Here is a 14692-nt window from a genome sequence, read left to right as displayed (position 1 = left end):
ACATAGATAATACTTGCTTTCCGAGCCTCGCGCGGGACAAAGGTGGCCGTGAAGACTATGGCAGCGCTGGTGAAAATTATGCTCATGATCAGACCGAGGACTGTTTGGAACGCGACCAGAGTATGTGCGAGTTCTAGACGAGACTCGTATGAAGCGTAACTTGATCAGCGATAGTCACCCAGACAGCACAGGGAAGGCCTTTGTTAAGTACCTCGGTAACAGTGCCGATATAAGTATAGACATCCGTTGTAACCACCAGGGTAGAGACAGAGGGCTACCCTGTGTATCTTATTGTCTGCATCGGTTACCGCATGTACTTCGGTGGTGTTATTTCCCATCGTCGGACTCATTGCCAGGAGTGAGATATTCTTTCAACGGAGACAACCGGGAATCGAACAAGAACAGAGCCCATAGGGATCATTTAAGTTATATAGGAAGCATAATGGCGGCAGAGTTTCACCAAGTTTCCCCGCACTATGCCAAGTCATTTGCGCTCCAATCAAAGCAGACTGAAAAGTGATACGAAGTCAGCGACATCAGGGCTTGACAAATAATAACACCTGCCAGTGCTTCATCTTACCTTACCAAGTCCCTGCGTGAAGAAGACTGAAACATCCCTTAGCTTCTAGTCACTGCAACAAATCAAGGACATGACCCTTCTCTCTGAATCAGCATGTCTGGAAGAAATGGAAACCATACTGAAGGTCTTCATTCGCAAGTTGAGTGATTCGACATGTGCCTGTGGAAAAGGCCTTGTACTATCTGTACTACTAAGCCTCATTCAGCTTTCAGGTGTTTCTTGAATAGCTTATCACATGTATACTACGAATAGACAAGTTTCAAGGCCTCTGGTGCAGTTAAACATTGTGAGGTCTAAAAGGATAGTAGGTAGGAGAAGTATAGGGTCTAGAGTGGTTGTAGAGCATCGTTGACCTCTAAACAGAGCCTCTTTGGTAACTGTGGTAAGAACTTGGATTGACACTATAGGCGCTCGAGAATATGTCACCGTTAGGAAGTTTGGGTAAAACATGAAATAATCATTAAAACGGGGCTTAATGTTTTTTGAAGACCAGGAAAATGACGGGCACGCCGGCGAGAAGAAAGTGAAATAGATGATATTAGTGGTGCACATTATATTTGGGTCACATGACTGGATTGTTGTAAACTCAGGTATGCGGTCAGGGTGACGGTCACTTCTTTAGTGTCAACTCCCGGAGCAATCCGGGATCGCTCAGGGATTGCTCAGGACACGCACTTTTATGCTCCTCCCACGCTCCGGCCGCTCTGAGAGCAAAAAGCGGCGCCAAGTTCGACCTAAAGCAGAAAGGGAAAGTCGCTCGATTTCCGCAGCAATTCAGTTCGTTAGTACTATACTAGTACTGCACAATGCATGAAACTCTATTATATACGCCCTCAATGCCGCAGGATGCTCATAATTAATCCCAAAAAAATCCAAACATTGCAACGTAGATGGTATCTCCCGGTATCCCGCAATGCAAGCAATAGAACTCATCCTGACAAACGCCTTTTTATTCTCACCGCTGATATCGCGGTAATGCCTCGTCGCCGCGCGCCGCGCTGCCCACCAGCTGATGGTCGCCTTCGTCGTCGTGGAACACCGGCGCCGTCGGCGCATCCGTCGACCTGCCAGGCGCCTCCATAACTTCCACATCGTCGGGCGCACTGACTTCTGTCATCAACCGCTGTCGCTCAAGCTCCTGCTTATCCTCTCCAGGCGGTTCGGATCCACTCGCACCCGCCGCGCTGCTTCCAGGCACGACGGTCTGCACCGACTCCGCAGAGATCACCGCCCGCGGGGTCCCATTCTCCGTCGGTGACGGCAGGTGGTGGTAGTCGTTAAGATGGTCGTCCTCCGGCAGCACTGGCGCCGTCGGAATCGCCATCTCAGATGGCCCAACCCCGGCATCGTCAGGCGGGCGACTCGGCAGGAGCATCTGCTCAGCCCGCCAGAGCCGGCTCTTTTCATCGCTCGGCTCGTCAGCTGGCGGTGTCGACACCATCTCCCCAAGGTGATATGCCTGTGGCTCGCCCGGGTACTCCTGACCTGCGTATTCAGGCCAGTGGGATGGTTCCCGCGGGAAGCCGTAGTCTTCTTGCGCCACATATTCACCTTCGGCGTTGGGGGTCGGGGACTGGTCGGTATTCCATGTCTCGCCGTCCGGGCCAGCGGGCTGCTGATTAGGATCCACTGGAGCGGACGTGGAAGGCGTGCGCTCTGCTGCCTTCACGCCGCGCTGCGAGTCACGCGTCCCAATGACCACTTCGAACATCACCGCCACCACGCCCTTTTCACGTCGAATCTGATCGGTGTCCAGAATGTTACCCGCCCAATTCGCCGTGATCACGCTGTTGTTGACATCGGCCGGGTTCAACACCTGCCCGCTGGAGGAGAAGTTGCCGCCCGAGGAGACCATGTTGAACCGGGGCAGAAACCGGTCCGGCGAGGTGAGCTTGCCCCGCAAGTCGACCACCACTTCCACATAGTACCGGAAGTTGATCATGCTGCCTGGCGTGCGCGTGATGGTCGGAAATGTATCTTCGGGCACCCGGATCGAGGTCTTCACCAGCGCGGTGAGGTTTGTAGGGTCCACCACCAGCGGTGCAAATGTCTGCGCTAGATCCTTGCGGAACACCCCAGTGGTGCGGCTGCTGCCAAGTGTCAGGCCGCCCAAGCCGGTCCGCGAGCGCGGATAGTAGTCTTCGTAAATGGGCTTCTTGCCATCCGCGGGTTTCCCCATCGGGATCGCGGGTTGGAGGTCAATCCGCCCCTGGCGATACAATGTCACGATGATCCCATGCGCGCTGCGCACCTGCTTGCAGTGGTTGATGGTGACATTGATCGGCAAAGTATCCCCCGGCAACACGCCTGCGCGCAGCACTTCTGCCTTGGCCATAATGGTCCGATCCGTCGTGGAGGGGGTGATGCTCCGGGCTTCGCTGTTCCGCATCCCAGTGCTCGTCGATGAGCTCGGGTCGCTGGGAACCTGGAAGCTCAAACTGCTATTGCTTCGCCGACTCGATGAACTGACATTGCTGGGCGCCGGGCTCAGAGGGGGGCGGTTGTCAATACTGTTGCCGCCGTGGGCTGACGGATCGATGGAGAGTGTATCAGGCGCGTCAGATCCGGCTGACTTGGCCTTTGCCTTCGACTTGGACCGTCGGGTAATCGGCTCGAGGGTGACGACGCGCGGCTTAGGTGGGGGAAAGGGCGCGATGTCAATGTTTTCTAGGACGTTGACGCGTCTCCGGCACGTCGAGGTCGGGTTGATCGTCGTCGGTTTGGTCAGGGTGGATGTAAGCATATATGATATCGTGCCTCGTTCGAACTAAATGCGACTGCGATCAGTATGGCCCAATAAAATCCATACGGAAGGGGATCCACGCACATTGATGCTACTGGGTAGCGCATACGGGGGAAAGCACATCTCAAAGCGAAACTTGTAGATTCCTTCTTTAAGCCGACCTTCCCCGCAAAGTACGACCTCGTCTTCGAATAATGTAGACAAGCCATTTCCCAGATATTCGGCACCGCGACGCCCGCGCCCCGGTCCCAGAAAGCCCAAATCCGGGGCCTGTTCACCCGGGGGCACGGTGTTCTTGAAGACCTTGACAAAGCCATGGAGACAGACCACCAGATGTGTAATGCGAACGGGCCGTACCACTGTAAGGACCACGGTCCCACTGATCACATCCCCGGGAAAGTATGAGCGCCAAGGATCGTCCGGTTCGATGTAGAAGTCGGTGATGCTGCGATTTCGTTGACCGAGTTGGGAGCGAAATTTGGAGAGGAGGGAGCTGCGATTCCGACCGAGCGGCGAGGGGGGTTGTGAGGGGAGAGGGTTGACGGACATGACACACGACCCAATCCATGCACGAGGAGGGAGGGAAGGGAGGAAGGAGAAATGGCGACCGGAAGTAAGGAAGTCGGAATCAGGCGGACAACGAGCTGCTGACGGCGGAATTCAGGGGAGGGGCGGGTGGATGATTGGGGGGGTGGGAGGACTGAAGGAGGGGAAGAATGAGGCTGGCAGGACCGGGGCTCAGCAGCGTCACTACGGTCAGTCAAGTGACGAGACGGCGACGAAGAGGTGGTGGTCGATGCGGACGCAAGGGGGAGCGAGTCGATGAGGAGCAAGAGTACACCGTCCAGATCTCGAGAGTCGAGGGAGACGAAAACGCGATCGAGACAGCAGGGAAATTCTCCGTCCAGACACCATCGATCAATCTACCGATAAACCGGCCCGATGTGTCCGTCGGGCGCAAAGGCAGCAGCGACAGGAGGAGCAGCAGCAGCAACAGCAGCAGGGTCAGTCTCTCGACCGGTCCAGGACCAGTTCCAACCCCAGCCGCAGCACAGACAGCACTAGAATAGCCAAGCGCGCGTCTTTAGTGGGATGAATGGGTCCCCTTGTTTTGCTGGTCGCTGACGATGCGGGGAGTTTGGTCGGGGAAGATCGTGTCTCAAATCTCGGAGTTTGGGGGGAGGGAGGGGGAGGAAAACGAAGAAAGGAAAGGAAAAGGGAGAGACGAAGGGGAAGATGACAAGTAGGGAGAGGTATCAACAGTAATGGTGACAGGCCCGCATCATTTCTCGGCTGGAATTTCCCACGATCACGGCCAAAGGGTTGACAGAATAGCCCCTATAACCGGGATATGCTGGAGGGGAGGGAGAGGGGGGATGGATGATGGAAGGGAAAAGGAATGGATAGTCCCGGGAATTAGTGTGGAGGGAGTCAATCACGGGGAGGAGGAGGGTTGGTAAGAGGATGACAAAAGAGCAGTCGGAATGAACAGGACACGCAGGAAGTAGTCGCGAATGGTAGTAGAGAAGAAAAGAGGAAAAGAAAGGAATGGATCCGTATGGAGAAAGGGGAGAGGGAGAGAGAGAGGAAGGGTCAGCAGTACGGAGTGGTAGGAGGAGGTGTCAAGCAGAGAGGAAGTGATGGATGGAGAAAGAAGAAGATGATGGAGGGATGGAGATAAGCAGCCCGGCTTGTGGTCGAGGTCAAGCTTCTCTTGGGCCGTTCGTGGCTCGGCGGTTTCCACTCGGAGCAAATCGACTTTCCACTGATTCTATTTTCTGTACGAATTGGCTTTTTGGTTTTGCCTGCCGTGAGCTGAAATTATGCTTGTAGGGCATGGTGATGATAATTATTATTAATATTAGTCTTTTACTTATTAGTATTATTCTCCCCCCATTTTCCTCTCCTTGACTAGTCACATTGACCACCACTCGTGGCTCATTAACTCGAAATAAAACTAACTAACGAATTAGTCCCTCTCAAATGGACCAAGTTAACCACAAAGTACTACTAGTTTAAACTAGTTAGTTAGTGGTGAGAAGCCGCTGACAAACTTCCCGGCGGATGGATTGATGGCTTCCATGACGGCCCATCCTAATAACAACCACCACCACCACCACCACTAATCATTCCTAAGCATCAACCACATCCAATCCATCCATTAGTGATCAGAACAGTACTACTTCATCTCCATCTCTAGCTCACGCAATCCTTCCCCCTCCACGTATTCTTCCCCATAACATTCCCGCTGCACCATCCGCAATACTTCCCGATCCCCTCCGGTCACCTTATCCACATACCCTTCCAAGATGTAGATGTTATCCGTCCACTGATGTGCCAGTCGCCGATACTCCTCCGTCTCCTCTTTAATCTGCGGTAAGCTTTTCCCCTCCGGACTCGTCGCCAACGCCATCCACTCCCCCTGCAGTTGATGTGTCTCCCGCTCGAGCACAGCCTTCTGCTCCATCAATCTCCGGCGCTCTTCCTCACCATTCCCATTCCCATTCCCATCCCCATCCCCATCCCCATGCGCCTCTTCGGCCTCTTCCTGCACTCTCGCCTGCTTTCGCGCAGACAATCTAGCCTCCGCATCTTCCCAACTCCCTCGGACCCGATCCACCTCCCTCCGTAACCTCCGGATCCGCTCCTCGCGCTCTTTCTTCTCCTCTCCCCCAAAACACCAATACCAATTCCCACTACCGATCTTCTCAACCCGGATCCGTCCCTCATCCGTCAATTCCTGAATGTACTCCTTCACTTGCATCCCATTAATCGAGGCCACCGACGGGATCATCTTCTCCAGATCCTTCAGGGTGTGGCACGTCCCTGTGGCCCGCAGATGTGAGACGATCAGGGCTTGTTTGTCACTCCTGGAAAGTTTAGGCGGCTAGCTCGACACAATAGTTATTTTTTTGTTTTTTTCTTTTTCCCGTCTTACTTATTTTCTTTCTTGCTTCGTAAAAAAAAAAAAAAAAACAAGACAGAGAGACAGACAGACAGACACCCTTGGACTAACGCGCCCACTAAGGCACATAGTAGTAGTGCTTGCTTCCTTAGTGGCCTTGATGGGGTGCCCAATCACTCGCCCCATTGGTTGCGGGGAAAAGACGGAGGCGTCGACGTACCATGGTCAGGCAGGTAGCCTTTAGCTACTTGCTGTGTGTCTTGGACTTCTGCTTATGCCTGGACCCTGTGGAGAGGGGAGGGGGGAAGGTGTTTCCTGTTTGAGGTTGCTGACAGGCATAAACGAGATTAATTAGTGGGGTCGGAGATGTCCTGCTGGTGAGATACTGACAGTAAGATGGATGGAGTCGAGTGATGAGGATGGACCGGTGAGTGTGTGTCTACTTCTCTACTACTAGTTCTGGACACCCCAAACAGTAAAAGTTCCCCCCGGTCATGTGGCATCACGGGGTTGAATTCAACTATAATGGCCTCGGTATTTGTTTGTTCTCCCCGTAGGGCTGCTGAGTATTCATTACTACTGGCAATCACGTTCATGACCTGCAGTTACAGGGGAGCATCCCCTGTGATAATGACTAGGCGCCTTCTATTTTTCTATTTCTGTTAAATCTTTTGCCCTTACTGGATACAAACCCCGCTCTTCTCATCCTTGCAAGGCAGGCACTGGGTCGATGCGCGACATCATCGCCGGAATTCGTCTTCTCCGGTCTGTCCTTGTAGGGAGAGATACGTAGGTCTGCTGACACTGTCCCCCGATCCCTTGTCAAGCAATCGGAACGGCGATCTCTATCTAACGGGCTGTGTGTGACACAAGGTATAGATAACACGCCAGAATTGATACCTCGCTACTGTTGTGTCATCACCACGGTTTGAACAAGGAAGAAGACAACAGAGGACCGTCCTATCATCCAAATATCCTCTCCATACCGACGCGGCGCATCAAACAAAGCGTCCCAAACCATAAAGCCGAAAGGGGGTACAGACTTCATCCGGGCAAACAGGCCATCTGCATAAGTGCAACCTCAGACCCTTGTCCCTATTTCTAAACAGGAATCACCCCGTTCGCTCAACCTACCTACCTCCTACTTTCCCGACTCAAAACGCACAGATCACGCAATTTTCTCACTACTGTATAATATACAGCACCCAGTAAATAGGGCATCCATCCAGCCGATGCAGATCTTTTCAAAGACACCACGCACGGATCAGGTAATTGCGTGTGTATTCCATACAAGCGTGCAGCTCACGGACTTAAGCAAAAGCTTGTGTCAGCCGATGCCCATCCTGCCCTTACCACTGTTGGGAAATTATCGACCAAAACACACGTCAGCTGAGTGAGAATCCTAAGTAGTAGCGAAGACGGCTGAAGGGGAAGCAAAAAGGGTCTGAGACACTCTGAGGCAAGATAAGGTTTTCTTTGACGGCCAGTCTATATCGCGGTGAGCTATTGCTTATGAAACACGGCTATGGGCGGCGGTCAGAGGGGGCGAGAGGATTATCCCCCCTCCACTCCCTCCCTTTTGTCCGTGAGTAAGTTGGTGCTGCTACTGGGATCTCGCCGATGCCGGCTTTCTCCGGCGTCTGCTTTGGTTCACCTGCAGGGGCTGTCTTTGTACTGCGGTGTACGGGTTAGGATGTACCGAGGGGAGCTACTATAAGCGGTTAAGGTATATTTTTGCATAAGATGATGGACGGACATAAAATGCTTAGCTTAAGCTTGCTGATGTACGGGTAGCCTGTTCCTGAGGTGCGGTTGGGTGCCTAGGCAATCGTTAGTTATGCGATGGTTGAGTCAGGAGCTGCACGGCAGAACGCAGAGTTCGGAGACTGATCAGCATATTTGCAGCCCCCTTTGTCTGGTTATTTGATGTTCTATCTGGTCGGACTGCTAACGGGGTGATGCGTGGATTCCGGTAGTGGTGACCTGGATTGTAGAGGCTGGTGCGGGAATGGCGGCTTAGTTAGTTGTTGCCGAGAATGACATGATGACATGTCATCTGACTGGCGGTTTAATCCCGCCAGAGCTACTTTCTCGTATGCGGTATGAAACATATTTAGGTTACAGGTAAGGAATTTCGTGGATGCTATTAAGGTATTGTGGAGGAATCTGAATGGAAACAGGATATTCTGATACAACGTGCATTCCGCAAACTTTGTTCAAACGGTCAAGGAATGCTTGGTGAAGAAGCGTGAGCAGCAATTCACCCTGGGGTGCATGAAGATGGACGGGCCAGTCCAATCAAGGTTCAACGGCATTCCAGCAGATGCACCAGCCAAGATCTTGGCGGCGCCGGGTCGACGATGATCGCGGGCTAAGATTTGCGATGTGCAACATGCATAGGGCTCTGGCTCGTGAGGTTGACCGGGCTGGCCGAGGTGACTGATCGTATAGGAAGCAAAGACATGAGGCTTCTTATTGCTGCCTCGATTGGACAGTCGAAAGTAAGGACCTGGCTGGAGCCGAGACAAGCTTGCTGTACCCACGAGCCAAATGCATCTTAATCTAGTGGCTTGCTGAAAGATGAGATCTTTGATCCCTTACAGTTGCGCATCCAGCCAAGCAATGTTGATATCAATCCTCGCGTATCGTTTTGTCCTCAATCTCTGGTTCTGGCGCCCTAATGATGAGCGGTCACCATAGGAGTATGCGACTGGATTGGAGCCCGAATGGATGATGCAACAGTAGTTGTGGAAGGTAGACCACGCCACAGGTACAATAACTGCTGAGTAGCTTGCTAGACCTCACCACCTCTCATCATCTTCCATATCCAGCTCAGCTGCGGAGGTCATTTTACGACCCAACTTGCGCTTCTTTGGCCGCCTCTTATTCACCACCACGCTCTCTAACTCATCACCCGAGCTCGCCATCGTACTACTCTGACCGGTATTTGCTCTTTTGCGGCGCATTGTTCGGCTGAGCTGAGGGACTAGGGGTAATTCGTCTGTCGGGATTTCCTCTCCCTCCACAAGCACCATGTCTCCGGTTTCACCCAGAGATTCCTTGGCCATTTCCTCCATTAGAATCCCCATAGCTATCAACGCCGTCTCGTCCATGCTCTGGTAATCATCCCGTCCTCCATCGATCGTCGCATGGTCATAATAGTCGGCCGAGTATGCATGAATGGCCTCAAGCAGCTCGGAGCTGGGTAGGGGGCAGCTGGGCGGGAGAGCCTCATGAGCAAAGTAGAAATCATTTTCTTCGTAGCGCTGCGGGGCGTTTTGTCGACGGAAAAGTACTTCCTCCGGACGGACTGGACGAGTGCTGGACGATGCGGTATCGCGGTATTTGGAAGAGAATGGGACCGATGGCAGAAAGCCATGATGATTCACCCGACCTGGACACAGTCAGCCTGCTGAAGCGGGAGACAAGCCACATGAGCACTAACCGGCAACGGCATCATAGACAGTCGCTTGTCGCTTCTGTCGCCTGGCGCCGAAGTCATCTTGTTCCTGGGCTTCGACAACATCGGGGGTGGGAGGCCGGACGAAGGAATTCTGGCTCAATGCAAGGGATTTGCCGTAGGACATAGTCCCGGATTAGCTAGAGCCGCCCGTGCGAAAGCATCAGGAAGCTTGTTCCCAGGGAGGACCGGACAGCTGGAGGAGACTCTGCCGGCGGGCAAGTTGATACTTCCGATTGCTTTTGCGACACCCGGAAGATTTCCCCCTTCGTGATTGGCATTCCGGTATAACCTTTCTCCGGCAGGTGTTGCGGTCATGTGAGAGCGAGTCATTCCATCTACTCATCACAACAACTTATCTGCCTTGTCTAGATATATCTTCACGGAGCTTGGAGAAGAGCTCTGTTGGCCTAATGAATGAATGCGTATCTCCTCAATAGGGGTTTGGGGTCCATAAGTCCCTCGACCTTTCATGTCGCACAGACCACGCGACTTGTTCAACAGCTCGAGCCGGCGCCTGGCATTCGCTTCTCAGCACGTAGAGACATTCTTTTAGGAGGAAGCCAAGATAATGCAGGCTTGATCTTTGATGATGAGGTATTTGCTCACAAGGCGGGAGTGAATGTGCTCGCCATCGATCACTATGACGGCCGATTGTATGTTACACTCATCCTGTGCCTAGCTCCAATTAACGGTAGACAGCATGGTCTCTGGGGGTGCAGATCCTTCAATTCATCTGTGGGATTTGGAGTCACGAGGCTCAGATCTGAAACATGTGCACCAGTCCGTGGCATCTGTCAACAGAGCCTCGCACGAAGATGCCCACACACGTGCCATTACTTCCGTCTCCATCTACCCATTTGATCCCACACCGTCTACTGTCTTGACAACCTCGTACGATGGCACACTCAAGCTTTCGGCTTTAGCGCCAGCTGCTATTACACCTGTGCACACTTTCAATCTAGACTGCACACCATACACCCATTCGCTGTCGTCAAATCCAGCGTCTCCTTTGCTCATTGCTGTAGGTACCTCGGAGAAGCCCGTCCGACTACTTGACCTACGTTCAGGTCTGTCGACACATGGTCTACCTGGACATGAATCTTCAGTCCTGTCCGTATCATGGGCTCCTCATCAGCCACACATCCTGGCTTCTGCGTCGGCGGATAATAGAGTCATTCTCTTCGACATCCGCCGGGGAGGCCACAATTCAGCGATCGCAGCACTAGACATGGATGATGCTGTTGGACTCGTGCGCCCGGGATCCACCCCAGCATCTTACCAGAGCCGCCCAGCATTCTCGCCGCACGCTCGAGCCCATAATGGCGCCGTGACGGGTGTGCGGTGGACGTCTACCGGTAGTCACCTGGTAACCGCTGGTCAGGACTCTCGGATTCGAGTCTGGGATGCTGGAACAGGTGCGAACACGCTTGTACACTTCGGTCAGCGTGTCCGGAACAGTGTGACTTCTCACCTGGCCGAAAGGGCACCGCTCATTATACCTCGCGGAGTGGTCACCCCTGGGCAAGAAACGCTCTTATGGCCAAACTTTAATGAGAGAGATGACCGTGGGGAGATCTTCATGTTCGAACTTCGAGAGGGGGCTTTTGTCAAGCTTCTTCGCGTACCGGGTCTCGTGACCGGTCGCCAGCAGTTCCAGGGCCGCTCCAGTGCCCTCAGCGCTGCCAGGATCAACGCCCTTGCTTGGCGCGGTAACGGTGCCTCAGGAGAAGGGATCGAGATGTTTTCGGCCCACGGCGACGGAACCATTCGCACCTGGGCCTCACGGGAACCCGAGGGTGAGCCGGATGATGAAGCCGAAGAAGCCGAACGAGCAGACCGCAAACGCAAGCGTGATGTTCTCGACGAGATCTACCGGGGATTCATAGGCTAACTGTACGATGAAGAACTCTACGAAAGGACAAAACATAGCACAGGATAGAAATATCGTTTCGTTCACCTATAATACATCATATTCATGTCGAGCATATCCCAGATATGCATATTTTTTACTCGTTCCTGATCTGATGCTCGCCAATAGCATCTTCGTCCTCCCCGGAGAACCGCTCGTAAGAACTGCGGTTGAGATTGGAGTGCTTCAGGTTTCTGGACTCGCCCTTGGCACCAGGGTGATTGGTGCCGATCAGGGTCCTCTTGGACTCGCCTTCAGCCGGGAAACTATCACCAGTTCCGGTGATGACTTCGCCTGAGGGAGCCATGTCTCTTGTGCTGCGAGGCATATCGGTGGCGTTGTCGGCGGCAAAGGCGGAGGTTGGGTGAGCGATACCGTAGTTATCGAACTGAGAGTCTTCGGAGCGCTGATCAGGGCGAGGAACGGAGGGGATTGTGTTCATGATGCCTGCATCATTGGGAATGCGAGTGCCCTCGGGAGCCATGTCCTCGAGACGTCCGCCGCGGTGAGGGTCAGAAGACATATTGAGTGGTATGGTGGTATTTGAGCTTGGTGAACTTTATGAGTTGAATTGAGTGGATTTGATTATTGTCGAGCTTGGTTAGCTTTGATCTGGATGGGCAAGAGACCACCAGGCCAAGTCAGTTTATATAGCTGATGAGTCGGGCTGGACTGACATCTGATGTCACTGTCCAGGCGCGGATGGAGTCTGGGCCATGATGAGGCTATGATATCAGCAGGGTCCCAACGTGCATCCGAGCGCAGGGAACCAGTCAATCGATGATGAAACATGCAAGGATCTATGGAATACTCCAACCCAAATCTAGCCGAAGATTCCATCGACTCCGGCCTTTCAATTTGGAGACGAAGGCAAATCACGTCAGTCCCTAAGGTACCCGCTATACGTTGCCATACTATCACCACCCGCCCTTTCAGCACCACCACATCATGTTTTGCAACATTACTGCCCATCTGACAGGTACGCCATTCACAGATGGTCTTTTTTCCTTTCCGATATCTGAATTGCCCCTTCAGCATCTTCAGCACTTTATTCTGAATAACGTCATCGCCATGGCCATTTCTGACTCAGCATGCGGAACCCTTCCCGGCCAGTCAGAAGGCGTCCTCAGGAACAATGGCTTTAAGCTTCACTTCAACAACCACCATCCGTGGAATGATACTTTATAGAGGCCCTATCTGTGTCTGCCTCGGTGCTCATAATATTATCCTCCAAATCAGCGATGCACAGTATCAGTTTCTTTCGGTCGCAAATTCCCTCGGTTAAACAACCAATGCGTCATCCACCTCACGCGGCGACCGGTTTTTGCTCTCCGTGCCAGTGTCGTGCAGCGAGGCAAGATACTACATACATACACGGGGTTATGTGATGGGGCGATAGGAGTTCAACATTTGGCACACAGTGCCAATCTCGTCAGTCGCAGCCTCGTCCCCATCACAAACACACTGCCCGCAAGCAGGAGAACGCCGGAGTAGACCTTCATTCCCCAGTAAGACCCGTCGTTATAGGCTAATATTGCCCCTCCAATGGACCCTGTTACAAGCCCCGCGATTGATGCAAAGAAAAAGTTCAGCCCAACCCAGTATCCAATTTCTCGTGGTGGGGCTATGGGTGCCACTAAAGCCACGAAAATAGTATAGTAGGCCCCCGACGTGACTCCAAACAGTACATCAAAACTGATGATTGCTGAGTTGTTGGTACCCGGGATCCAAAGCGCCAACACCAGAATACCGGAGCAGACAGTACTAGAGATAAGACTGTTGTATGCGCCGATCTTGTCTGCGAAATAGCCAGAAAAGAATCGCCCAAAGAGACTACGACGTACATCAGTACATGCATGGTATTATAAAGAAGTGGGGTCAGAAACACACCTTCCAGCATTCTGAATAGATACGAGGTACTGCGACAGATTGTTCTGCATTCCCACAGCCAATGACGATGTGACGATATAGTTACTTGGGACCCATATACCAAAGCTCAGCAAAGTGCCGCCGGCAAGAAGCAAGACCATATTCACATCTCGGAAAGGGTGCAGGAGGTTCTCTCGATTCAAAACCTCTGGGCGTGGAGGCACGCGCTCCCTTACAGTGAGACCAGCGATAATAAGAAAAAATAACATCATGAATGCGACGATCCGCATGGCCCAACCGAAGCCGACTTTGGGAATGAGTCGGTTAACCATGATTGGCAATATGATGCCCGCGATCCCTGACGAAGACGAGATGATTCCGTATGCCAATCCGCGCCGTTTGTTGAACCAATTAGGAATGACACTCAAGACTGGCTGCGCTATGGCGCAGAGTCCTATTGGACTACAGATGCCCTGTGCGAGCAGAACCTGATAGTATTTCGTGGATATAGAAGCCATCATGACCCCAAAAATATGAAAGAATGAGCCTCCGATGACGACTGCGCGCGGTCCAAAAGTATCACTCAGCCGGCCGACAATAGGACCCTGTATATCTCTCACACCATCAGTATGCAGAACATGAGATCCGATGAGCAATTTAACTTCTTACCAAGGCAAGCATGAAGAAGACTTCGAATGAAGGGATCCACGCGATCGTACTCGCAGGATAGCCTGGAAACATGACATTCTGGTAGTAGTTCTGGAACACGCCAATACCTATCGTCAAATTGATATGATTGTCAGTGGATCTGAATATCCCAATCTACTCATCCATCGTCCACACAGAAACCTACTATGAAGCCACCCATAACTGGAAAACATCGCACACCATCCACCCACCACAATCAGCCACGCTGCTGTACCACCATCAGGGACTGAGTCGTTGTGGTCGTCTCGGTCGTCGGCCTGCGAATCTGGAGTCGTCCGTCTAGATGGTGGAGAGGCGGACAGACACTCCTTAAACCTGCTGTGTCCAGGTTCTATCGTGTGAGTATGACGAGCATCTTGGACTGGGCTTCTTACTACCGAGATGGACATTTCGAATCACCGACCCTCTTCGTCATAGAAAGGTGATATGTTAGATGATAGAACTTCCTCCCCACGAACAAATCACATATATCACAACACATCGCGTCTGTCTCTAGCGCACTCTAATCAGAACAT

At 52.6% G+C, this 14692-nt stretch overlaps 6 protein-coding genes across 6 annotated transcripts; 1 reads left to right on the top strand and 5 right to left on the bottom strand.

Moving 5' to 3' along the window:
- Nucleotides 1–1535: 1535 nt before the first annotated feature.
- Nucleotides 1536–3872, bottom strand: rim8 (pH response protein PalF; the record flags this gene model as incomplete). The annotated part of the gene is made up of 2 exons (XM_025678556.1): nt 1536–3347; nt 3408–3872. The coding sequence occupies 2 exons, from the start codon at nt 3870–3872 to the stop codon at nt 1536–1538; spliced, it is 2277 nt and encodes a 758-aa protein (XP_025539220.1).
- Nucleotides 3873–5502: 1630 nt separating this feature from the next.
- BO79DRAFT_218225 (putative GAJ protein) lies at nt 5503–6451 on the bottom strand (the record flags this gene model as incomplete). Its single annotated transcript, XM_025683408.1, has 2 exons — nt 5503–6210; nt 6449–6451. The coding sequence occupies 2 exons, from the start codon at nt 6449–6451 to the stop codon at nt 5503–5505; spliced, it is 711 nt and encodes a 236-aa protein (XP_025539219.1).
- Nucleotides 6452–9029: 2578 nt separating this feature from the next.
- Nucleotides 9030–9815, bottom strand: BO79DRAFT_148614 (uncharacterized protein; the record flags this gene model as incomplete). Its single annotated transcript, XM_025678551.1, has 2 exons — nt 9030–9622; nt 9674–9815. The coding sequence occupies 2 exons, from the start codon at nt 9813–9815 to the stop codon at nt 9030–9032; spliced, it is 735 nt and encodes a 244-aa protein (XP_025539218.1).
- Nucleotides 9816–10105: 290 nt separating this feature from the next.
- BO79DRAFT_195693 (WD repeat protein) lies at nt 10106–11797 on the top strand (the record flags this gene model as incomplete). Its single annotated transcript, XM_025681151.1, has 2 exons — nt 10106–10344; nt 10391–11797. 2 exons carry the CDS (start codon nt 10106–10108, stop codon nt 11580–11582), a joined length of 1431 nt encoding a protein of 476 aa, XP_025539217.1. The 3' UTR covers nt 11583–11797.
- BO79DRAFT_173947 (uncharacterized protein) lies at nt 11379–12123 on the bottom strand (the record flags this gene model as incomplete). The annotated part of the gene is made up of 1 exon (XM_025679706.1): nt 11379–12123. The coding sequence occupies one exon, from the start codon at nt 12121–12123 to the stop codon at nt 11698–11700; it is 426 nt and encodes a 141-aa protein (XP_025539216.1). The 3' UTR covers nt 11379–11697.
- A 706-nt stretch (nt 12124–12829) lies between these two features.
- Nucleotides 12830–14566, bottom strand: BO79DRAFT_266588 (MFS general substrate transporter; the record flags this gene model as incomplete). Its single annotated transcript, XM_025686982.1, has 4 exons — nt 12830–13433; nt 13491–14074; nt 14139–14245; nt 14323–14566. 4 exons carry the CDS (start codon nt 14564–14566, stop codon nt 13004–13006), a joined length of 1365 nt encoding a protein of 454 aa, XP_025539215.1. The 3' UTR covers nt 12830–13003.
- Between the last annotated feature and the right edge of the window lie 126 nt (nt 14567–14692).

The sequence above is a fragment of the Aspergillus costaricaensis genome (assembly GCF_003184835.1).
Source record: "Aspergillus costaricaensis CBS 115574 unplaced genomic scaffold BO79scaffold_17, whole genome shotgun sequence".
Classification (NCBI taxonomy): domain Eukaryota; kingdom Fungi; phylum Ascomycota; class Eurotiomycetes; order Eurotiales; family Aspergillaceae; genus Aspergillus; species Aspergillus costaricensis.
This window is presented reverse-complemented; position numbering and strand designations above follow the sequence as displayed.